Source organism: Sebastes fasciatus, chromosome 22 (assembly GCF_043250625.1).
Source record: "Sebastes fasciatus isolate fSebFas1 chromosome 22, fSebFas1.pri, whole genome shotgun sequence".
NCBI classification, from domain to species: Eukaryota; Metazoa; Chordata; class Actinopteri; order Perciformes; family Sebastidae; genus Sebastes; species Sebastes fasciatus.
The window spans coordinates 1,491,694-1,516,877 of NC_133816.1; the positions used below are offsets into that span (position 1 = coordinate 1,491,694).

Below are 25,184 nucleotides of genomic sequence, written 5' to 3' on the forward strand. Positions count from 1 at the left end.
TTAAACTCTTAATAATTAATAACTTTAGTAACTTTTATTATGTCTTATTTAATGATTAATATTTAAAGGGATAATTCAACATCTTGTACGCTTGTTGTTTGCATTTCTGTTTGTGGATGAGATTAAACGAAGGACAGTTTGTTAATTTGTGTATTCTTCACTTTGGATAGAGCCAAGCTAGACATTTCTCCCTGTTTCTTGTATTTATGCTAAGCTAGCTACATTCTGACTCCAGCTCTGTATTAATCATACACTGTATATAAGAAGTGGATGTAGTCACTGTGACGTCACCCGTTGGTTTGTGGACTTTTGAAGCCCTGAGTTCAGCATTTTGGCCGTCGCCATCTTGTTTTTTGCAACCAGAAGTGACACTAGAGGGCGGAGCTAAGTGCAACCCAACACTGAACAAGACATTTGAGGCGACTTACAATGTCATAATTAACTTGCATGAACTGAAAACACACTGTGAAAGGGTTAAAGTTCTACGATGAAAACACGGACAACTACCAGACCGGACAACGCCGTGGTAGCGACCTGTCAATCACAAGGTAGCCCCGCCCTAAATCATCCCCTGCTTTATGGTCTATCTGACTCTAAATGGGACCATCATTTACTAAATGAACATCATGCTGTATTGAAGAAGACTTGAAACTAGTGACTGAGACCATAAACTCATGTGTACAATGTTTACTGAGGTAATAAATCAAGAGAGAAGTAGGCTCAGTTTCTCATAAACTTCTACACAACCAGAGGAGTCGCCCCCTGCTGGCTGGTAGAGAGAATGATGGTTTAAGGTACTTCAGCATTGACTTCACTTCTCAGACCTGGATGTAGCCCACTGGTATCAATGCACAGATGAGAGTGGTCTCTTTTCATCTAAATCTGGGGAAAAGAAAGCTTAGAAGAGTGAACTATTCCTTTAAATATTCACAACTAAAACAATCAAAAGTAAAGTTATAAAAAGTACAACATAAAGCTCCTCAGCTGATCTGTATTATTGGGGCTGTGTAGGTGTTAAGTTTGATTGACAGAGGAGTTTTCTGGCAGCATACTGCCATCCATAACCTGATTTTGTCATTGTATATGATTTGGATTTACACCTTATTTGAACCGTAATGTAACTTAGACTTTTATAATTGCACTCTATATATTTGCACATCCCCCACTTTTTGTATTACAACTGCTGCACAGCAGTTTCCCTTTGAATAAACAAGGCAAAAGTGAGCATGGCTCACATGCCCCCCCGCTCACTGCTTGACCCATACTAAAGTAGGACCAAAGGTTTTGCCCTCTAGGAACTAATGGCATTAGTCTATTAAGCACAATCTAGCTTGTTATAATCAGAAATGTAGGGCACCCTGGACTTCTAACCCCCAAAAGGCACAACTAGACCACACTGTCGACCATCAGACCCAATTTGAAGTGAAATAGTTTTCTGAGTTCTGCTCTGGAAACGAAAGTGTGACACATGGGCGGACGGAAGGACGGACGGAAGGACAGACACGCGGAGCGCTATATACCCCCCAATTACGTTGTCGCAGGGGGAATAATAAAGTCTTATCTTATCTATGTTATACGAAATCAACCTCACAACTGTCATCAGTTTCTTTGGTGCATAGAAAAACTAACTTTAAACCAGTGAGAAGACGCAAAATACACAAAACTGATCTAGATTTTGCTGGATTGTGGATTCATGTAGGATCCCATCACTCATCTCTATAATAAAAAGCTTTTCAGGGCCTTGCAGGACGTACGGCAGACATTTCTGGAGAGAAATTTCCACGTTACGAAACAAAATCTGTCAGAGAAAGCGATTAAATTACAGTAAATGTTTCCTTTCTACATTCCAGACTCAGGTCAAATATGAGTAGAGGCCTTTTCACCAGCCATGCGTATCCTAAACCCCCCCCCCCCCCCCCTTCCTACATCCTAACATACAGGAATCACCATCCAACCACATTATAAGCTTGGATGATTGCTCCGCACACTTAGAGCTCATTACAGTCAAATCACAGCCAGGCATGACTGAGAGGGGTTTCTACAACGGGCCGACCCCACCTTAAGTCTTCAGAGACTCACTGAGACACAATCAGAGATGGAGCAAGTGTGTCGGCCATGTCAGAGAGGAATATAGAAGATAATCAAGTCAGAAAAATATCTTGTTTATATGAATGTATGTGTCCGGACCGCTACAGGAAATGGCTCACCTCTCCGTCAGGCTGTACTTCCTGTTGAGCTCGGTGGTTTCCTGTTGCCGGGCGGGATACATCTGTGGAAGACATTTAAAGGCGGTTAATAACAGTGAAGGAATGAAGGAAGGGATCAATCTGGTGCTAAGTGTTGGTCAGCACACGTCCCTGCTGGAGGGAGATGGGGGGTGTTACTCCATCCTGCCGTATACTTCTGTGGTGATGAGGTTAATTAGGGCGGAGGGATTTTCCCATGTCAAAAACATGTCACTTTATTTTAACCCAACTCACATTTCAAAACACATTTTTATACAAAATTGTTTTATATTCTGTGTCTCCTACTCGGACTGCAAATAATAATGACTTTTATTATCAATAAATCAACCAATTATGTTCTCGTTTAGGGAGGAAAAAAATATACAGTTGGCCTATATTTCAGCATTTGATTCATTACTGTGAAGAAAACTAAATGAAATTGTTATTTTTAAAATCTGGAATTTACTATTTAAGATATAAACTTAAAATGTTCACAGTTAAAACAACCAAAGAGCTAATAGAAAAATGTGAGAGCGTCAGGGGGAAGAAAACATACGTTAAAAAAACATACATAATACAGACAAAGAAGTGTATTAAACATTCACATGAAATAATCTGCTCATCCAAATCGCTCATTTTACACAAACTACCTGCAGTTATTGTGTTATTGTGTATAACGTTATTGTTATGCATTGAATATATAATATGAAATATCCATAAAATGTGTCACTTAGTCAGTGGAAAGGAAAAAGGTTGGGAACCATTGATATAGTCTATAAAATGTAAATTAATAGTTAAAAATGCTGATCACATTTTCTTCAAATTGCTTGTTTTGTCTGATCCATCAGTCCAAAAACATAATTTATTTAGTTTACTATCATAAAAATAATAAGAGAAACATTAAATATTTATATTTGAGATGCTGGAACCAGTGCATTTTTGGCATTTTTGCGTTTTTAGCAATTTCTTTTAATATATTTTAGCTTGTTTTTATTTCTATTCTCTTGGTCCTAAAAGTGGTTTACAGATTATGTATAATTTAAATATTATTATTATTCAGTGGGTTTTATTTCCCATTTTATGTCATCTATCTATGTTATGCATTCTATGTATTCTATTTCTATCTAATTTGATCTCATATAATGTATTTCTCGATGCTTTTAATGTTTTATGTAAAGCATTTTGAATTGCCTTGTTACTGAAATGTGCTACATAAATAAATAAACTTGCCTTAAAAACAAAAATTCATTGAATATCAGCTTGGTTCCCAATTAATCTGTCAATCAGTCCGTTAATCAATTTATTGTTTCAGCTTTATCTTTCTCTGTGCTATTTTTGCATATTTACATTTAATTTAGTTTATTATCATATTTGATTTTATTTCAGTTGAACAAAATTAGACTTTATTATATTTAATTTCATTCTGAACTATGTGTTTTCATGGTTTTGTCCTTTTGTTAAGACCTTTGTAACTTGATTACAGTAGAAGGTCAGTTAATTGCTTTTTTTCCCCTGGAGCTTTCAACCGTATCTCAAGGTCTTCATCGGCAGATAGTTTGCTCAGTTGTCGTTGAATTAAGATTATTTAGTCACACTAGTATTTTTAAAGTCAAGAATGATCTTTCATGCACAATTTTGTAACTTTTTAACAAGTTGAAATGTGCTGTAGTTAAGAGTTACGACTATTCTTCTTCTTATAAAACAATAATAATGAAGTTACATTTTAAAACAAAATCTATTTACTAAAAGTTCCCACTGGAACCAGTTTCACCTCGATATTATATATAAACAGGAAGACTTTAAGTGAGGGACAGAGAAAGACTGATAAAAGCGTCTCTTGTTGATCTAAGATGCTCATCATGGCTCCAACACAGGATACGTCTGCACAAAGCATCCCAGCTGGTTTATTACCCCACCGGTGGAATGCTGAACTCACTGCACTCTCTTTACTGGTCAGAGATTCAGCAGCCAGTAGAGAGCTGCACAAACACACCGGTGGGGTAACACACACACACACACACCACACACACACAGATTCCTGTGCAGAGGTATTTTCTGACCGTCTGCGATGCAAATCTCAACATTCAGATGGTATTTTTGTTGGAATGGTGCGAAGTGAATTTAACATATTTGGCCGTCACTTGCTGTCAACAGAGCATAAACTCCATAAAATGGTAACAACTGATAAGTTTGTGATAATGAACTTCACACCACAAGTACCTGGACGGCCCCTCTGCATTTACATTCATTGTCTCCTGGGCTTTAAAGGGACATTAAGTAGTTTATAGCTTCTTTTGGCCTCCATTGGTGAATTGAAACATCTACAGGCAAATGTCTGACTATGTTTTGGCAGAGGGCAGTGACTATTAGGAGTCTGTCCCTTTAGGTCAGGGCTCAGCAACCTTTATTATCAAAAGAGCCATATTAGGCAAAAAGAAATCTGTCTGGAGCTGCAAAACATTTGATCATTGTGATGAAGGTAACACAGTTTATAGTTTAAGTATATAGGATATAAGTCAAATGCAGTGAGGGCCAAAGAGACAATGTACTACGGAGTATTAGGGCCACATTGAGGGAAAAGAAATCCGAGGTTTCCAGAATAGTCATTTTTTTACGAGAATGAAGCCATAACTTAATGAGAAAAAAGTCGTAATATTACGAGAATAAAGTCATAACTTAATGAGAAAAAAGTCGTAATATTACGAGAATAAAGTTATACCTTAACAAGAAAAAAAAGTCGTAATATTACGAGAAAAAAAAGTCGTAATATTACGAGAAAAAGTCATAAATTTACGAGAAAAAATTAAAATAACACATAAAATTACTACTTTATAAAATTATGACTTTTTTTCTCGTAAACCTATGACTTTATTCTCATAATATTACGACATTATTCTCGTAATATCATGACTTTATTCTTGAAGTCTCAGATTTTTTTTCCTCAATGTGGCCCTAATACTCTGTCATACCGTCGGACCATAGACCTACATCAATGATGAATCAAAATTTAAATTTAAACAAAAAAACAGTTATTCATTTCCATTTTTAAAAATCCACAGGGAGCCACAGAAGAGAGGCTAAAGAGACGCAGGTTGCTGACCCCTGCTTTAGAGGGACATTCAACAGAAACACCTGGTAAAGTAGAAGAATATCAATATGCTAAATACAGGAGTAATAATACTGCTCCTGTTTCTGCCTTTTGTTTGAGAGCAAGATGCAACAACTAATCGATTAATTGATGAGTGGATTAGTTGTCAACTATTAAATAATTGCCAACTATTTTGATAAGTAAAATCAAAGAAGTTAGGCAATTTTTTTGTATCATATAAGACATTCCCCAGTGTATTATATGGAGATCTATTGTGTTATTTATTTTCTTTACATTTTTTAAGTTATTATTTTATATCTGTTTTTAATTATTATTATTATTATTATTATTATTATCTATTTTAATTAATATTGTGTTTTACATTATTTAATTTTTTGGTTAATTTCCAATGCATATCTTTAAAATCAATAAAATTTGATCACAAAAAATTATAATAATAATAATAATAATAGCTGCCAGTTACATTTCTATATTTGAACATTCTGTTTCCTTCTTCAGTCCAACAGAACAGACACACACATACTGGAGCATGAAAGCAAACAACTTAACGAATGACCCTGAATTCCTTATTTAATCTAAAAAGGGAACTGGGTGAGTGTGCGTTGGCATTTAATAGAGAAATTTGGCATTTTATAAATATACTGTATGTACGCCAAGATACTGGACCTCATCAGCGGCAGATATGAAACAACACTTCAACGCATGGGGTTATCATCGCCGCCGTGGCATCAAACCAACAACCTCTCACATGGAGGCCTCAGCATGGCAAACACCACACAGAAACAACAGAACATATCAGAGTCAAATGCTAAGGTTACTAATAGTTTGAAGTTCACAGAAGTGTTAGAAGTGGCTGCACCCCCCGCCAACAGACCCGAATCAATTTGTGGTAAAGGATGTAACCCAACGCTGCTATTATCGCTGACACAAGGGTCCGCCGCTGTTGCCCAATCTCCCTCAGTTCCACGAGCTATCTGAACTTTCAATGAGAATTTCAGGCTCTGACCACATGCGGGATTTGACTTCAAACCAGCCGTTCAACCACGGAGGACTTGGACCGAGTGGCCACTTATAGCTCCAACATCCAAGCGTGGCCACTCGATCCCCTTTCTGGTGCTGGGTTTAAAGATAGTTTTCAGTCTCCAGTGGTCATTTCAGCTTCAGTCCAAACCCACAGTCTGATTTCAGCGAGCTGCAGAGTTTATCTTTGACTCTGAGAGGCGTTACTTGGTTTCAGTGCTGCATGCTGGGACCCAGGGTGTTATTCAGCTTAGCAAGCCCGCTGCTGGAAATCAGTTTGGCTTGTAAACATACTTGTTAATGGATGCAATTAGAACCGCTAATGTGTTCAAATCTCCACAGTACTGATGCCTTGGAAAAATCATGTTTTCAGGTCTTGTAAATGTTGCTTTAGTATAGAAATGAATTTACCAGTAGTGATGATAATAATGCTAATGGTTGCAGGCCATCTAGGCCAATGTTTAAAGGGATAGTTTGGGTGTTTCTCAGTGGGGTTGTATGAAGTACTTCTCCATAGTCAGTGTATTACCTACAGTAGATGACGGTCAGCACACCCCCAGTTTAGAGAAACAGACAGGAGTACCAGCACGGGAGCAAAGAGATGTACTGTTGTGGACGGGGGGGGGGGGGGGAAACAGATTTTGGACACCTAAACGAAAGGCCCACCTAAAAACATCAATATCAGTTTAAGTGTGCGCTATATTTTGAATATTTCTACTGGTTTACCTCGCCGTCAGACAGCTATACAGTCTATGTTTCTGACGGGGAACTGAAGCCGTTATCTATGCTCTACTGCTCTCGCTGCAGCAACCAGACTCCATTGCAAAAAACAGTAATTTTATTACGCAGAACACGGGAGTTGCTGGTTTACCGCTGCCTCGATCGGTTAGGTTACTGTTTTTTTCAATGGAGTCTGGGGCATTTGGCGAGAGCATAGATGGATACAACGACTTCAGTTCACCGTCGGAAAGCGCTGTCTGACGGCGAACTAAAGCGGTTAAAATAGTCTAAATATAACATACACTTTAACTGATATAGATTTTTTTAGGTGTCTAAAATCTGTTCTGCTGCTGTCCCCGTCTACAGCAGTACATCGCATTGCTCCTGTGCTGGTACTCCTGTCTGTTTCCCTAAACTGGGGGCGTGCTGACCGTCATCTACTGTAGTAATACACTGTCTATGGAGAGGTACCTCATACAACCCCACTGAGAAACACCCAAACTGTCCCTTTAACAGTTTAAAAATGAAGCTATTTTACCCAAACCGCCGAGGTCAAGGTGCGGACCAGAACCACAATGTCCCATAAACTTTGGAAAGTATAAAAATTGTTGGACGCAGCCCCCCCAATTCTGATTCCATCTGATTTAGTCTATCCAGCAAGCTAACAACACATACATTTCTCTGAGTAGATACACCTAAAGCATGTTCTTCATTCTTAGCCCTCCTCTCAGTGAACGTATTTCAAGCCCAAATGGCAACTGACCGATACTTCAACTCACTCCAGATCACTATCATCCACTCTGTCAGCCCACATTTCACTCTCTGTCTCTTTTTGTCTATAAACCTGACACATTCAAGTTTATAATCCAGATCCCAGGACAGCAGACTCTCTCCTGAGAGCTAACCTGGCAACCCTCGACTCCCTCATGACCCATATAAAGCCAGTGTGTCTTTCATCAATGGTAAAAACAGAATGGGCTTGTGTGTGTGTGTGTTTTGATGCATATTGGAGTGAGAGCGGCACTCTTACCTCTGTAGGCGTGTGGCTCCTTGCTGTGTATCCCTGGTGTAGAGGTTGTTGGTTCTCCAGGTGCTGGGAAGGGGTGTTGACGGGATAAAAAGCCGATCGTGGGACTTGATTCTGGGTTTGGCTTTTGGAGAACGTCTGGAAGTTGTGTTGGAAGTCTTGATTTCTTTCTTTGATGCCATAAAATTCCTGATGTGAGGTGAGCTGAGCATCCTCTTCCCTTTCCCTCTCTCTTTCTCTCTCAAGCTCTTTTTCTCTTTCTTTTTTGAGACGTTCCTTCTCTCTGGCTCTCTCCATCTCTTTTTCTCTCTCCAACTCAAGCTCCCTATCTCTTTCCCTCTCCCACTGCCTCACCCTCTCCTCTCGTTCCCTCTCCCGCTGAATCTCCCTCAGCCTCGCTCTCTCCATTTCTAATTCCCTCTCCTGTCTCTCCCTTTCTCTCAGCCTCTCCTCCCTCTCTCTCGCTTGTTCCCTCTCCTTCTCTTTCTGCCTCTCCATGCTGGTACTCACAGACATCCTCCTGGCTTCCACAGTGTTTGGAAGCAGGGCACTTTCTTGCTGAAGCCCCCCCTGGTAGGAGTATCTCCTTTGGGTTGGGTGCTGACCGAGCTCCCCTCCCTGGAGCTCCAGATGATGGAGGGGTTTCTTCTGCCTGCGACTCGACAGATTTGAGACGTTTGGCGTGGACATACCCTTGCTCGTCTCCTCAAAGAACTTCATTCTATCTGCAAACGGAAGGATATCCGACTCCTCCATCCGAGAAGAGGAAGAGGAGTGACTCTTTGAGGAAGTGGATGATGAGGTGAAGGCACAAACCCCATGCTGTGACCCTGTGAGTCCCAACACCTTCTCACCCAAGGCTCCACACCGCCGGTCTGGTTCTGGTTGGAGTTTATGCTCGGGGGTCCAACGCCAGCGCCGGGCTTTGCCAGCAGGAGCTGGTTCCTCAACGACTCGGACGCCGACACCAAAACTGGGCATTCCTGGGGCCAGAATCTGGTCAGACCTGGATAGGTTATTGTTTTGAGTGTAGCTTGTTGACTGTAAGGCATCATGATTTGATTCACTTGAGGTGTTTGCTTTCTCGACAGGTGTGGCATCTTGGGGACTAACAGGTGAAGCAAATGTAACTTTGGCACTCCTCTCCTGGGCAGGCAGTTCTGGATTTGCCCCCTCCTCATTGAGGTCCGGACCTTCTTCCTCCTGGACAGTTTCCCCACTACAGAGCAACCCTCCTGGGCCATGGCTCCTCTGAAGCTGAGCCTTTTTCCTCTGGATCTCATTGCGGAGGTTGGTAGCAAATCGCTCGCTACGACGGCGGTTCCGACGATGGTTCCTGGACGCATTTGACTTCTTCATGTCCGTCTCTCTTGCTACACCATCCTCACTTTTACCTCTATCCACTGATTTCTGCTCCTCCAGTAACGTATCCATGCTTGCAGCAGCACTAAGAGGCTCAAAATCTCTCTCTAGTATCTGGTCAGAGCTCAACCTTCCCTGGGTTGACGATCCAGTGGGGTCCCCTGGTACGCTCACAGAGCGGCCCCAAGGATGGTGATGCTCAATTGGCAGAACGGACCCTCCATTTACACCCATCCCTTCCCGCCTTTCACTTGAATCTCCATCGTCATCATCCCCTTCCAGGAACACAGATCCTGGGGTGGAGCAACGGCTGCCTCCCCATTTGTTTGATGCCGCGTGGAGGTGGTTGTGAGGAGCTTCTTGGTCTTCCCTCGTGGGCTGGACTGATGAATGGGACCACTGATTGGTACAAGGGGACAAGGAGGGATCAGAAGTGTTTGACGGATTGTGAGGCTCCAATGAAGAGCCGTCACTGTTAAACTGCAATAACTGGAGTTGTGTAGCGAGGAGCTTATCGGGGGCGCTGTGCCGGTGCAGCCCCGTAGAGGAGTGCTTGGACTGGGAGTGCATGATACGAGACTCCTCTTGAACCTCTATGAAGGATTCTGCTGGTAAGGAGCCAGGACGAGAGGAGGTGATGGGGACTAGGGAGGTTGTCACTGGGTCAGATAGGTGATCTGAGGTGGTCTCTGATTGTTTATTAGCATTAGCATCACATCTGATATGTCTTATGTCTTCAGTCTGTCTTTGGGTATAGTGCGAGTCTAAGGTATCCTCTTTGAAATTCCCAGTTTTGTCACCTTCTTCTGGTGCACCAAAGCCGTTATGAATTCCTGATTCAACATTCAGAGAGGACTTTTCGTCATGGTAAAAAGAAACACTGGAAATATCAACTGGCGCAGAGACACAACGTTTATTGGCGGCATTAGGGCGACTCCGGGTTGCCCTAAAACTGTCCTTCCTGGTTGGAGGCTGAGGAGGGTTCATCTTCCTCTCAGCTCCTCTTTCTACATTTCTTATGATCTCAAAGTCTCCTCCTCTACGCTCCTCCTCATAACAGCAGGAGGAAGGCCTCTCTTTCACCTCAACAGGCCTTGGTCTTGGCCTTGTCAGGGACCTGGACTTGAGTACAATAAGCTGCACCTCATCTGGAGCCTCGCCAGATGAACTGCCCAGGGTTGAGGTGTCACCACCAGGGTAGCCTCGACAAGCCGGTCCCAGGCTCTGGAGGAGGTTATCCATGGAGCAGGCGTCACCAGGCCTCAGTGGCACTGTTGCGTAATCGGACGTGTTTGAGCTGGCGGAGAATGAGCTGTAGGCAGAATCTCTCTTGTTGTTGAAGAGGGTGGGGTCGACGGGGGAATTATGGGAGTCGGAGTACGGTTGCGTGGTGGGTGTCGGTGTGTCCAAGCTCTCCATGGAGCCCAGGGAACTGCTTCGGTCAGTGGAGGAGTAAGGTCTGGACAGACCCCACTGCAAGGACAAGTCACTGCAGAGACATGGAGACAAGGAAGATCAACTTAAGCGTTTCAAAAAACAGACATGGATTATCTTCAGACAAAACAAGCAAACATGCGTCACCTTGGTCTCTGGGAACTTGCAATGTGCCCATTCGTCATTGTTCTCTGACATTATACAGTCTATTAATTGAAAAATCTGAACTATTCTCGCAACAGTGTAGAAAAAAAAAACTTTTAGAAACCACATACAATAAGTCATCTTTATTTCAGCTTCCCCCCTGAGACAAATACAGTATATCATTCAGGAATAAAACTTTAGAACTGCACAGCTGGGGAATCTGTTTTCTATCAGTCCTGAGCCGAAGATCCACGGCAGCCCCATGTGTTTTCAAAGACCCTCGGAGGAAGCCTCTTAAGGCGGAGAGGGATTTCCTCCTCATCAATTCCCACTGCCCCGGAGTCAAAAATCTCCAAGTCATCCCCTTGATTCCTCTCTTCCTCTGTCATTCCTTTACTTCCTTTTGTGGATTCTGTCCCATCTCCTTACATCAAATGTGGATTCAATCCAAAATGATAACCCTTTTTCTGAAACCTACTTATTTAGACTTGAATGCCATCGCAAAATGAAAACAAATTAGTTTCATTTTACTGGATTGTAGGTCAGTTAAGCTTTTGATTACATGACAGGATGTTTACAGAAGAGCCCGCTCATGCTTTAGTCAGTACTAACCCATATTTCGTTTTCACATCCCAAAATCACAAGGGCTTTATAATCTGACAACATATGACACCTGTTATCCTTAAACCTTAGACCATCCTTACACCAAGCCGACAGTCAGCCATCGGACAGTTTGGTGGTCGTTGGTGAGCGTCGGCCTAGTTTTTTCGGTGTGTTCCGCACCGTCGGCTCTAGTCTGCTTGTGTAGGAGGTTTTTCAGCTGATTCAACCTGTTAAATCAGTGGTGGCGCCCGTCGGTGAGAGAAATCCCTCTGATTGGCTGTTCAGCTTAAACGAATCAGCGCACGAGAATATAAACGGAAGTGAGCAAATCAAGCCAACGAGTAAAGTCAAGAGGACAAACACAGAAGGCTCTTCTCATTGTCCATCTTCATCTCATCTGATCATTTCAACACACAAATATTTGTATAACAACATATCCATCTGGAATGAAGCGGTGTGGTGAGTGAGAGTGGTGGGAAAATGGTCGGCAAATGGCGCTTTGTTTCATGTACGTATTATAACAACGGCTTGTATATCCACAGTCCTTGGTCTTCAGGTTTCCCTTTTTGAATGATGACTACCTGCAGGTGCAGAACGTCGGTGCTAACTGGCCGTCGGTTGTAGTCTTTGAGATATGTTTGGGTGCAACTTGTTGGCCAAAACAGAAGCGATGTGAGGCGACACGACCTTCGAAGCCGCTAGTTCTCTGATGTCGGGTTGGTGTGTTCCCAGCTTTAGACGCTTGATTCAGATTCCCTTCAAACCTCAAGGGAAGCATAAGAGGGATACCTCTTCCACAACTGCACACCATGCAACCACAATAGTCGTGCAAATTTTAAGCTTTGAAATGTCGCAAAAAAAAGAAATGTGAATTAGGCGCGTTTCCATCAACTGGTTTGGAGCAAATAAACTCGGCTTCAGTGTAGTTTGGTCAGAAGTTGGCTCTATAGGCTAAGCATGGCTGTAATCCACCATTAAACAGTAGAAGAAGAAGAAGTTGAGGTTGAGAACCAGAAACAAAACAAGTCGCCTTGGCCATCCAACCATCTACGAGAGAAACATAGAGAGAGGTCACGAGGAATTTGTTTCAATTGGGCAAGTTTTAATTGTTCTTTCACGTCAGCTGGTATTGGGTCCGTTTCATGCTGTCCAGAGACAAAGACAATATAGATATATATCTGGGAAGATGCCGACAACGGAAACAGCCGATCAGTCATGTGAGATAAATGTTCACTATGTCAGAATTTATTCTGCAAAGGCGTTTCCATAACTCATTAAGTGCATCAAATCCTTATTGATAAAAGACAAAAATCACCTCAAGCGAGCCTAAAAACGTTTTTGCCCAATTGAGGACGTTTTTTTTCCGAATTTTGCCATTTCCGTACATATTTTCTAAAGCGATACTTCAAAATGTGAATAAAAAAAAGTTAATGGAAACACGGCTAATGTCCCTGGTTTGAATCTGACCTGTGACTTCTGTTGCACATCACCATCCTCTTTCTGTTCCCTCCTACTTCTAACTGTATTAATAGTCAAAGAAATGTCAAAGAAATCGTACAAAAAGAAGATAGAAAAAAATGGATTTCTCAACAATCCGAACTTCTTGGAGAACACCACATAAGACAAAGGGACAGGGAGTCTTTTCAGCATAAGGAAAACTCAGGGGAATGGGGGTATCGAGAGCTCCAGAAGGAAAGGGCACCAATGTTTTTGTGCTTGGTTTGAAATCCAATCCCTAAAGGCAGCAACAAAAATATCATTTTCATTTTTATTGTGGTATTTCTTTTTCCTATAAAAAAGAGAGAGTGGTCACTAACCCTTTGTATTTCTTAGCTTACTTATTCACACAACAGGGAAAGTTGCCGTGGAGACCGAGGAGAGGTTATAGAGGAGAGAAATTTCTAAAAGCCAGGCTTTGATCTCAAACCAGTATGAGAAAAAAAAAAAACGGCAGACAATCCTTGGACTGCTTCTGTGGTATTTATGGTTTACATTCCATGCAAAGATCTGGAAACCGATGGCTTTTGTTCCTCTTATAAGGCATTTTACCACAACTTAATCTTGTAAAATTATGATTATGTGCTCATGTAGTCAAATATTTTGGTGGTCTGCAGAATCATATATGGGTCATTTGTCTTTTTATGCACTCAACATTTAGGTAAATAAAACCCATGAAAGTTATTTTAGGAGCATACAAGTGGTTTTGTGTGTTGAAGCCTATTTATTACAAACCACGTACGATTTATAACGAACCTGTTTTGCAAGTGATTCTTCTGTGTTTAAGAAAAGAATGCAATTTATTTGTCAGCCATTGGTCTTAATGAATTTCTGCACAACATGAGGATCAATTAATCTGTGGAATCCATCTGCCTGAACATCAAGTCTAATCAAGTTATTTTTAATAATGCTTTTTATTGTTTCCTTAAGAAAAAGGGCTACAACATCCTAAACCATTACAAATAAAATTATATGTACAAATAATAACAGATAGTAACTGCAAATTGAATAACAAAGTATTAAAAAACAAGGGAGAAAAAAAATGTATAATAATAATAACAATGATAATAATAATAAAACACTGAATAAAAAAATAATTAAATTATAAGAAATTAAAATAAATTAAAAACAAATGAAATAATAATAAATACATTTACATGCAGTGAATCTATCAGCCCTTAAACTGGACCATCATGCACCTTTAATGTAACACGACGGACATTAATATTGAATGGACGTTCACTGTCAAACCGGGTAAAGCGGGCGACCAAAAATCCCAAGTCCACCACATGGCAGTTGGTTTTGGTAATGTGATTAATTGCAAATTTGTTTGAGAAATTGAACCTATAAAGTAAATCACTTAAGGCCGGTCCTGCATTAGCCTATTAGCTAATCTTGGAGAGGAGCCCTTTGAAAACATCTGGTTTTAGAACTAAATTCTTTTAGTTTACATTGTGCTCACACTTTGTTAAACACACAAAGAACCTGCTGCCAGATAATGAAGCATCCATGTGTAGCCTACTGTGTACTTAAAGGTGACAGGGTACAATCGGCAGCAGTTTATAACAAAGGAAGAATACATTCAGACTAGTGGGGAAAAAAGTTTCATTATCTGCATGAGAAAATGGTCTTTTGAAGGAAGTGAGCAATGAATGAGAAAGAAGAGGCGGCTGGATAGATTTGACCTGGGCGACGGAGAGAGGAAGAGAGGAAATGAGACGGGAGCTGGACAGGAAATGACAGTCACTCCTGTCCAATCAGACGGCGATGTGGAACATGTGAGTGTGAGGGGCTGACACAGATAAACCAGCACAAATACTGTACTGGGGCGTGTGTGTGTTCAGACAATTAATACAGACTTACACATACTGTATCAGCTAATAGCTAGAAACCTTTCATGGATTTTATCCTCAAACACTCATATTTTGTTTTAGTACTTCCATAAACACACACACACACACACACACACACACACACACACACACACACACACAAAGATGCAGACTGAACAAAATGTCCCTCTGCTTCATACAAACACAGTTTATTGAATGTCTTCCTCTCTTTGTCCACATGTTCTGGGAGTCACATGCCATTGTCCAGAGTTATGCCGGGAGCTGCCTCCTCATCAGATGGTGTGTGTGTGTGTGTGTGTGTGTGTGTGTGTGTGTGTGTGTGTGTGTGTGTGTGTGTGTGTGCAGGACAAACTGTGGAAATAAGAGACCCACACACACACACACACACACTGCTATCTAATCCACATGGGACTATTCAATCTAATAGAGGGACATTCTATCAGTGATTGTTATCAGAAGGAGAACAGTACAACAGTGACGTACCGTACCATGAAACTGACTATTTTTATTGTGAGTCAACATACAGACTGAGGTAACTTCCTGTTTCCCTTTAAAGGATATCAGTTTAGCTTAGTGAGATCATACGCTAATACAAAGACTACTGTAATGACACGCCTGGACAAGTCAGTCTTTTGTCCCAACTGTTTCACAGTGATTGAACTTTGTGGTTTAACTATTTCAATAATTGATTAATAACTCAAGTCTTTTTTTTGGACTGTTAGTTGGTCTAATAAGCAATTTGAAGACATCCCTTTGGGCTGTAGGAAATTGTGGTGGGCGTTTTTCACTATTTTCCCACATTCTTGAATAATTATCAAAGTAATCGATGATAAATAAATAGTTGTAGTGGAGCCTTACAAATGAAAAGTTGAATACATAAGCAATACATAAATGTTGCTATAGCCTCATAAGGTCTGGTATGACCAGTAGCTTATGGTGGCTAATGTTAGCCAACTTTAAAGGGAGGGTCCATCTCTGCTCTTTTCCCTATTTCTCAAATGAAACACCCACTCAGCCGTTAGCTAAAGCAGTGACGTAGGTTAGCACAGTAAGCTAATCAGTAAGGTTATGAATAATGTGAACGCTAGCACTAGTGGAGTCAAAGTTAGCTGTGCTTTGGAAAGTTTGAAAACAACTGAAAAAGTTAGTTCAGATTTTTTTAAGTGGGTTGTATGTATGTTCACTTGTTTTAGTGAATGGAGTCTGGTGGCTTTGGAGAGAGCGATATATATAACAGCTTCAGTTCCCCGTCGGAAAGAGCTGTCTGACTGCGAGGTGAAGCAGCTGTGGACGGGAGCAGCAGAAAAAACTTTTTTTATCCACCTAAAAAAAAATGTGTTTAAGTAGTGTCTGTTACTGTATGTGACGTTAATACACTGACCATAAGGATGTACTTATAAAACTGGGAAAAATAAGTTCGGAAATTATTTCTCTGTTGTATCAATGCTAATTGGCATTGTATTTTACATGGTTGGAAAGCCTGTTTATTTACCTTCACAATGATGTCCAACTTGTAAGGATCATGCATTTGTGGGATGAGCAGCACAGCTGATTATGTGGGTAGCGCACAAGAACAATTTGCCAAAATGCTCTGCCAATGGTAAACAGTGTATTCTCATAAGGCTACTAGGAAGCCTGCAATGACTGCCCTTCACCGTCAGGCCCGTTGGCGCTGGTGTCGACAACACAGACAATGGAACCTGAACATGTGGGGGAATGTCATGTTCAGTGACGAGTCCAGGTTCTGTCTGCCAAAGTGTGATGGCAGGGTCAAAGTATGGAGACGACATGGAGAACGCTATGCTGATTGTTGCACCGATGGAGTAACAGCTTTTGGTGGGGAAGTGTCATGGTGTGGGGCGGCATCTCCCTCACTGGCAAAACAAGGCTTGTCATCATTGAAGGCCATCTCAATGCAGGGAGATATCGGGATGAGATTCTGCCGCCAGTGTCGATCCCATATCTCCACAATCTGGGACCTAACTTCATCCTCCAAGATGACAACGCTCACCCCCACAGAGCCAGGGTTATCACAGACTACCTCCACAATGTGGGAGTAGAGAGAATGGAACGGCCTGCCAAGAGTGCAGACCTCAACCCAATTCAACAGCTTGGGCGTGCTGTACGTGTTAGAATGACCAACACAACCACGCTGGCTGACCTTGCAACGAATCCTGGTTGAGGAATGGAACGCCATCCCACAGCAACATGTGACCAGGTTGGTGACCAGCATGAGGAGGAGGTGCCAGGCTGTTGTGGCTGCGTATGGATCTTCCACTCGCTACTGAGGCTCCTGACATATTGTATTAAATGACTAAAGTGTAAAATTGCCAATATGTCTTGTTTGTTCCTTGTTACTGATAGAGAGTTCAATCATCCAATCCACCAAACAACTCAAAACAAGAGTCAATACCAACAGGAGAATACACTGTTTACTATTGGATGTGATGGTTTAACACATTTTAAGGCTTTCATGGATCTCCAGACTCCCTTATTTGAGTTGGAAAGCCCTACACAATGGTTATTAGCTGACACTGCTACATGACTAATGAAATAAAACAGAAGCTGCCAAAATATATATATATTTGAAACAAAAATTAATATCTTCTTCGTCAAATCACACCGAAAGATTTCGCAACTAACCTAACTAAACGTGAAACATACAACCATGTCTCTGAAGTTTTTTTTTCAAAAAAACAATCAGATCATGCATTCCAGCATGTCTCTATAACCTCTGTTTCAGCCCATTTCCAAAAGTGCTGATTTCTGTGTCTGTAGCCTCTGTCTCCTCCCACTCTGCTCTGATTGGTCAGCGTTTTCTGTCAATCAAACGTCCTCAACAACAGCGTCACCCTCCCCCTCCCTCCCGGAGAAGCTCTCTCTCTCTCTCTCTCTCTCTCTCTCTCTCTCTCTCTCTCTCTCTCTCTCTCTCTCTCTCTCTCTCTCTCTCTCTCTCGAGAGAGAGAGAGAGAGAGAGAGAGAGAGAGAGAGAGAGAGAGAGAGAGAGAGAGAGAGAGAGAGACGAGTGGAGAGATAGCAGCTAGAATAAAGTTTATAAACCACTTTAAAGTTTATAAACCAGAAACTTCACCCAGCGCACGTTACCGGAGGAATCTGATCAGAAATCGGCGACACATGATGAACATCTGCGGTCCAGATTCCAGGTTTTCCTGACGGTTTCTCTCAGGTAAATAATGCTGTTTATATCTCTGTTAGTTAGCTCAGTGTTTACCTCATGCATCAACTCTGTAAACCGTAAACATACACTCTGTTTTACGTCTGTCTTTACAGATCCATCTGTGAGAAATGACCGACAGAATCATCCCAGAGGAGAGCAGACAGCTGAGAGCAGATGGCTCTGTTTACATGGAGATACAAAGCTAACCCGGTAGCATGTAGCTAACCCGTTAGCATGTAGCTACATGCTAACGGGTTAGCTACATGCTACCGCTATGACACGGTGTGTAAACACAGCGACCATCAGGGTGGAAAATAGAAGATGTGAAACAGTAGTCAGTTCATTATTTCTGCTAAAAGATAAATGTATGGAAGATCAGAGTAATGGTATATTATTTACAGTAGTAGCTGTCTCTGTGTTACCATGACTACAGACCACCGGAGCTTAGCTTACCATAGTTTACCAGAGCTGAAGACTTTCTCCTGTACCATGTTAACATAACTGCAGGTGGGATGATTACAAATGCTGTGAATAATTAATATTGTCATCTGTCTACTCAAATAAAGTTTGACTGTGAAACAGAAATGTGTTGTGTTGCTTACAAGTCACTATTTACTACCTGTACTCTTCTACATGCATGACATCAAATATATATAATATATAAATATCATCTGTTTAAACAGTGTAATTACATAAAGCCTTTGTGAAAGAACATGTTATATTTAGATGATGGGAGTACATGAAGCCTGTTCTGCTGGTTCTTGCAGACTAACTGTAGGAGCTACTTTGCTCAAGTTAGGTTGAGGAGGAGAGACAGTGACGCGCTGTGGGCTGGGGTCAGCTACTGAAGGTTCTCTCTGGTTCGACCAGGAAACCCTCACGTGACTTGCATTCCCTAATGACGTCAGAATACAAGGAAAAAAGCGATTTTTTTTTCTGCACCCATTTCCGGACAAACGGAGGAGGAGAAAAAGAGAGAGGATGGTCTTTTATGATACTATGGTGGCCTGTAGACACACTGGGGACAGATATTGATGTTTAAAAGACATGGAAAAGTGCATTTTGCATAATAGGTGACCTTTAAAGGGAGATTTGTCAAGTATTTAATCCTCTTATCAACATGGGAGTGGACAAATATGCTGCTTTATACGAATGTATGTATATATTTATTATTGTAAATCAATAAACAACACAAATCAATGACAGATATTGTCCAGAAACCCTGACAGGTACTGCATTTAGCATAAAACAATATGCTCAAATCATAACATGGCAAACTGCAGCCCAACAGGCAACAACAGCTGTCAGTGTGTCAGTGTGCTGACTTGACTATGACTTGCCCCAAACTGCATGTGATTATCATAAAGTGGGCATGTCTGTAAAGGGGAGACTCGTGGGTACCCATAGAACCCATTTACATTCACATATCTGGAGGTCAGAGGTCAAGGGACCCCTTTGAAGATGGACATGACAGTTTTTCCTCGCCAACATTTAGCGCAAGTTTGGAACGTTATTTAACCTCCTTCATGACCAGCTAGTATGACATGGTTGGTACCGATGGATTCATCAGGTTTCCTAGTTTTATATGATACCAGTATCTTCACTCTAGCTTGGTATCTGAGCCCGCTACAACCTCCGAAAGATCGATATCGCAAGAAACTAGTAGTGTAAAAAGATGTAATACTTTTTGATAGATAGATAGATAGATAGATAGATAGTCCACTTCTCACCTGTTGTCAGTTGTATGCCAGGGTAGTGTGTAGGGGCCGGGATGGAGCTGCATGGCAGACAGAGGGGGAGGAGGAGGGAGAGGAGGGGAGTCGGCAGGGGGGAGGCAAGACGGAGGAGGAGGAGACGGAGGAGGGGGAGGGAGGGGCGGCTCCGATAGCTTTGCCAGGTGCCAGGAGTGAGGCCTGATGAGAGGGACGCTGCGCCTGCAGAGACGAGACGGAGAGACTCAGGTGAGGACCGACGACAGCAACAAGACATCACGGCGTACTGAAGTCCCCTTTACATCCTTCAGTATAATGCATCACACAGGCAACAATACCCTTAATTAATCTGAAGAATAAATGCAATTCTGGCATGTAGAGTTTGTGTATATTTGTGTTTATGATGAAGTGTCCTCTAGGATGCCCCTATGGTAGATAAAACATGATGAAGTGCCCTCTTGAATGCCCTTATGGTAGATAAAACATAATGAAGTGCCCTCTAGGGTGCCCCTATGGTAGATACAACATGATGAAGTGCCCTCTTGGATGTCCTTATGGTAGATAAAACATGATGAAGTGCCCTGTAGGGTGCCCTTATGGTAGATAAAACATGATAAAGTGCCCTCTAGGATGCCCCTATGGTAGATACAACATGATGAAGTGCCCTCTAGGATGCCCCTATGGTAGATACAACATGAGAAAGTGCCCTCTAGGGTGCCCCTATGGTAGATACAACATGAGAAAGTGCCATCTAGGGTGCCCCTATGGTAGATACAACATGAGAAAGTGCCCTCTAGGGTGCCCCTATGGTAGATACAACATGAGAAAGTGCCATCTAGGGTGCCCCTATGGTAGATAAAACATGATGAAGTGCCCTCTAGGGTGCCCCTATGGTAGATAAAAGATGATGAAGTGCCCTCTAGGATGCCCCTATGGTAGATACAACAGGATGAAGTGCCCTCTTGGATGCCCCTATGGTAGATACAACATGATGATGTGCCCTCTAGGGTGCCCCTATGGTAGATAAAACATGATGAAGTGCATGCAGCTGGTGCCCCATTTATTTTTTTTGCCCCTGACCCTCAGACAGCCTGAGTCCGCCACTGGCTATATGAATGTGAAACACGGATAAATGAAGGTTGTCATCCTTTTCCCCTGATGGCTAATGTCATTTCCTTTTTATACAGTATGTCACTTTTTCCATTTTGTAACCTCCTCTCGTTCGACTACAGGATCCCTTTAACCACAACTCAAAGCAACATGTAGTTTTCTGTCTCAATACAATGATTTATCCAGGCAAGATGGCTAAGATGACATCCTTATATGCAGCCACAGTTGTAAGTGTCTCTCAAGATCAGGGCTCACATAAAACTTAGACCTACACGGCAGTGGTACCTTGCCAACTCAAATTCTGTGGAAACAGCTTCCTCCAGAGTTGTTTGGCCTTCTATTGGGCTGCCATTAAAAACTCATCTAACATGTTCAGTAAGTTCCCCGGTCTGATCTGAAGCCAGACATTCCAGCGTATCCCAAGATATTCACTAATTCCCTTATACAGACTTCCGATCCCATATGTGAGCCAGATTCAATACAACCCCCTGCAGACAGTGTGTGTGTGTGTGTGTGTGTGTGTGTGTGTGTGTGTGTGTGTGTGTGTGTGACAGAAAGATAAACAAAAAGAAATGAGAGCTAGAAACACGCTCAGTCAGGTATAAATGTGCCATTCTCAGAGTTTAAATGAACCATCACGTGTTTATCTTTCAGATTAATAACAGTTGGGGGGGGGGGGGGGGGGGGGGGGGCTGCTGGATAGAAATAACGTACAGAGCAGGAAACTACCAAAGCTGTTGACTTGACAATACTCAGAGTGTCTTGGACCTGATTCAATTGAGTTTTATCAAGACTCAAACTAGATTTGGTCTTGTCTCGATTGACTTGAAACCTAACAAGCCGTGTACCTGACCTGAACTTGTTTTGACTGACTTGAGACTTGACATGGACTTTTTTTATAGTTGTTTAACCTAGCTTAAGACTTGACTTGAACTTGTCTTGACTGTTCTGAGACTTGTATTGGACTTATCCCGTTTGATTTAACACATGACTTGTCTCGCACCAGACTTGTACTTGTCTTGATTGACATGAGACATGACATGGCTCTAACATGACTTTGACTTGTCTCAATAAACTCGAGACTTGACAAGACTCGTTCTCGACTGGGACTTGAGTTGGTCTTGTCTCAACTGACCTGAGACATGTCGCACTAGACTTCAACTTCTCTTGATTGACATGATACTTAACAAGACTCTAACCTCATTTGTACTTGGCTTGGTTAGCTTGAGACTTGACTTGGACTTGTCTCGATTAAGTTGATATTTAACAAGATTTGAACTTGAGTTAGACTTGTCTCATTTGATTTGACACTTGACCAATATTGAACCAGTCTTTGACTTGTCTCAATTTACATGAGATTAACTAAGATATTAACTTATCTTGGACTTTAATTTGACACTTGACTAGTCTCAAACCTCATTTGGACTCGTCTTGATTGACATAAGAATTGACAAGACACTAACTTGAGTTTAACTTGAGTTTAACTTGTGTCAATACACTTGAAAAGACTCGAACCTAAGTTGGAATAGTCTCAATTGACTTGACACAGACTTGTCTCTGTTGACATGGACTTGAAAACTCTGGCAGAGTTTGGTAAAGAGGTTTGAGTCCCACCGACAGAGTCCCCCCTAAAAGTGTTTTGGTTAAGATTGTCAAACTAAAAGTACAAAAATGTAAAATGAGACTATTCGGGGTATTTCGGAGGAACATTTTGGGAGAGGAATGTGGATCCTGTCACCACGAGGGAAAGGAAAGGACCATTTCAGAGTATTATTGTTTATGATAAAGCCGTAGCTGGGGAACCATTTCCAAAATAAACACTCTTGTTTCCTGCTTCTCGCTCCTTCAGATGGATTTCTATCGGAGCCCACTGATTGTTCAAGTCCGCTGACAATGTCCTTAAATTATCCCCTGAGAAAGTTTATGTAGAGGCTGTGAGTGTTTCTTTATGTGCGTATAGGCCTGTGTCTGTGTGTGTGTGTGCATGAACATGTGTGGGAACTGTCCAAACTCGACCAGACTAAATATCATTATCGAATCCACCACCTCCTCTTTTCTCAGAGTTTAGCTTTCGGAGATTGATGACCGTGAAAATAAAAACAAACAAAGTTAGACGTAGAATGTACGATAAAGACAAATGTGCCACTTCAGAATGTGATATAGAAAGCTACTGTACTGTTGTGTAGCCATGCAGGGGAGACGGGGTAGTTCTTCCAAAACCACAAAACCAATCGCTGTTTTTCCAAAATGCTCAGAGCCGTGCTTGAGAGGGGGGCTTAACCCAGTACGCATCATTTGGTGTTTTGCAGACAAAAGACATCCAAGTGAGATCTTCTTAGATATCTAAAAAAAACATTCACTTTTTGTTTCAACAATGCTTCAATAGCCATGTCTCCATTCACATATTTTGTATGCACATTTTTAAAGTATGGCATTAGAAAAGCTGTACGGAAACTACTGCAGGGCTGGGCGATACGGAGAAAATCAAATGTCACAATATTTTTTACCAAATACTTCAATATTGAGCCGGTACTGTAGGGTTGATTAATTGTGCTTTCACAAAATATTTACAAAATAAGTTTTGATTAATAATCCGCAGTAATGTGGATATAATGACTAAGTAGGTAGAGACAAATAATAGAACAGTTAGAACAGTCTGGTAAGTTACATCACTTTACTGTAGTGCAGCCTTTAAAACCAGGAAAAGACAACACTTATGCCATATTGCTATGTTACGATATCCAAAATCTAAGACGATATCTAGACTCATATCGCGATATCGATATATGTATATACTGCCCAGCTCTAATGGAAACAGCAAAATTTGATAAAAAAGTTTTTACGCTTTCTTGAGGTGGTTTTTGCCTTTGTCGAAAAATAGTTGATGCAGATATGGAAACGCCTTTGCCGAATAAGTTCTGACGTAGCGAACATTAATTTACATGAACAATCAGCTGTTTCTGCAGTTGGCGTCTTCGTCTCCAGACAGCAGTGAAACATGGTCACCACGAGGAATCCCCGACAAGTCAGTCTTGTTACCAAACTACGTTAAAACACACGCGAGAAGTGATACAGGAAAAGACGCAAAAGTTCTTTCCTCTAAAAATGGATGTCCGCAAGAAGCTGGCGATCCAAGCCAGGGAAGACAGAATAAGAGGTTGGGGAGACAAGGGCAGCAAGGATTGTCTGTTCTGCAGAGAGAGCTGGAGGTAAATAAATGAATTATGAATCCTCCCCGATATTTCCCTCGCCCCTGATGGCTTTAGGTCGTCGATGCTGTCATTGCCGGTGAAAACAATTTTCCCACTACAGGATTTGGACTTGCAAGTCCAGATATTCAACCTGCTAGATATCTCTTGGGCGTTTGCGACGCATCGTATCTCTCGGATCGCATCTTTGAAAATTCACAAACAGTTGCTCATTGGACTGAGTGCCAGTTTGCCTCTGATCTGGTGCTTTTGTTGGCGATCTCCATAAACTGTCTCAAAATCATTAGAAGAAGTCAGAGTGGCCAAGATGTAACAGAGACTGCACCTCCATTGGGCCGCTTGGGTTCAACCAAAAGTTGAAGACTTGCGTCATAAAATGTGCTACTTCAAATCTTTCTCAGGGAGTAAAGTGTTAAAAAAGGTTCCTTTGTCAGGGCTGGATTGGAGCTATGGAGGCTCCATAAAGTCTGTATCTCTTTCATTTATAGGACTCAGGAAACACACCAAAGTACCAACGACACTATCATCTGTACAAGTTGTTAATAACATAATCCAAAGAACCCCCCCCCCCCCCCCCCCTTTCCTGTTTCTGACACTGTAACCCAGTTGGCTACCTGTCGCGGCCAGGAACAACACGCAAATAGGAATCACATGAATCACGTTTTTCTAAGAATCCGCTGGCGTACGAGAGGTAACAGCGTGTCCTGTACGTGGAGATAATGCACTGTTGTGGTGTTGCTGCGACCGCAAACCGACCAGGAAATCCAATCAGGTTTGCAAGACATGGCAAGCTTCTATTTATAACTGAATTCTCAGGGGGTTTTCTGTTAATCTCTGAGAAATAAAGTAAATACACAAAAAAGATATGTGGTGGTGGTGAACGCATGAAATAAGAGAACAGAAGAGGCAAAAACAGACGGCAGTCAAAGGCCGAGAAATTATGAATTCTCCGTCGTGCAGCTCTGAATGAGCCTCTATGAA

At 41.7% G+C, this 25,184-nt stretch overlaps 1 protein-coding gene across 4 annotated transcripts in view; it reads right to left on the reverse strand.

Annotated features, from left to right (window-relative positions):
* The window catches only part of shroom4 (shroom family member 4), a 108,542-nt gene that overhangs the window by 13,131 nt on the left and 70,227 nt on the right, over nt 1-25,184 (reverse strand). For 2 of the 4 annotated variants that reach the window (XM_074623108.1, XM_074623111.1), the window contains 3 exons: nt 19,903-20,106; nt 8,105-10,952; nt 2,208-2,269 (listed from right to left, as the gene is read on the reverse strand). In XM_074623108.1, coding sequence (XP_074479209.1) covers nt 2,208-2,269; nt 8,105-10,952; nt 19,903-20,106 — 3,114 coding nt within the window. The remainder of the gene's footprint in view (nt 1-2,207; nt 2,270-8,104; nt 10,953-19,902; nt 20,107-25,184) is intronic. The other 2 variants (XM_074623110.1, XM_074623112.1) reach the window with 1 other exon arrangement.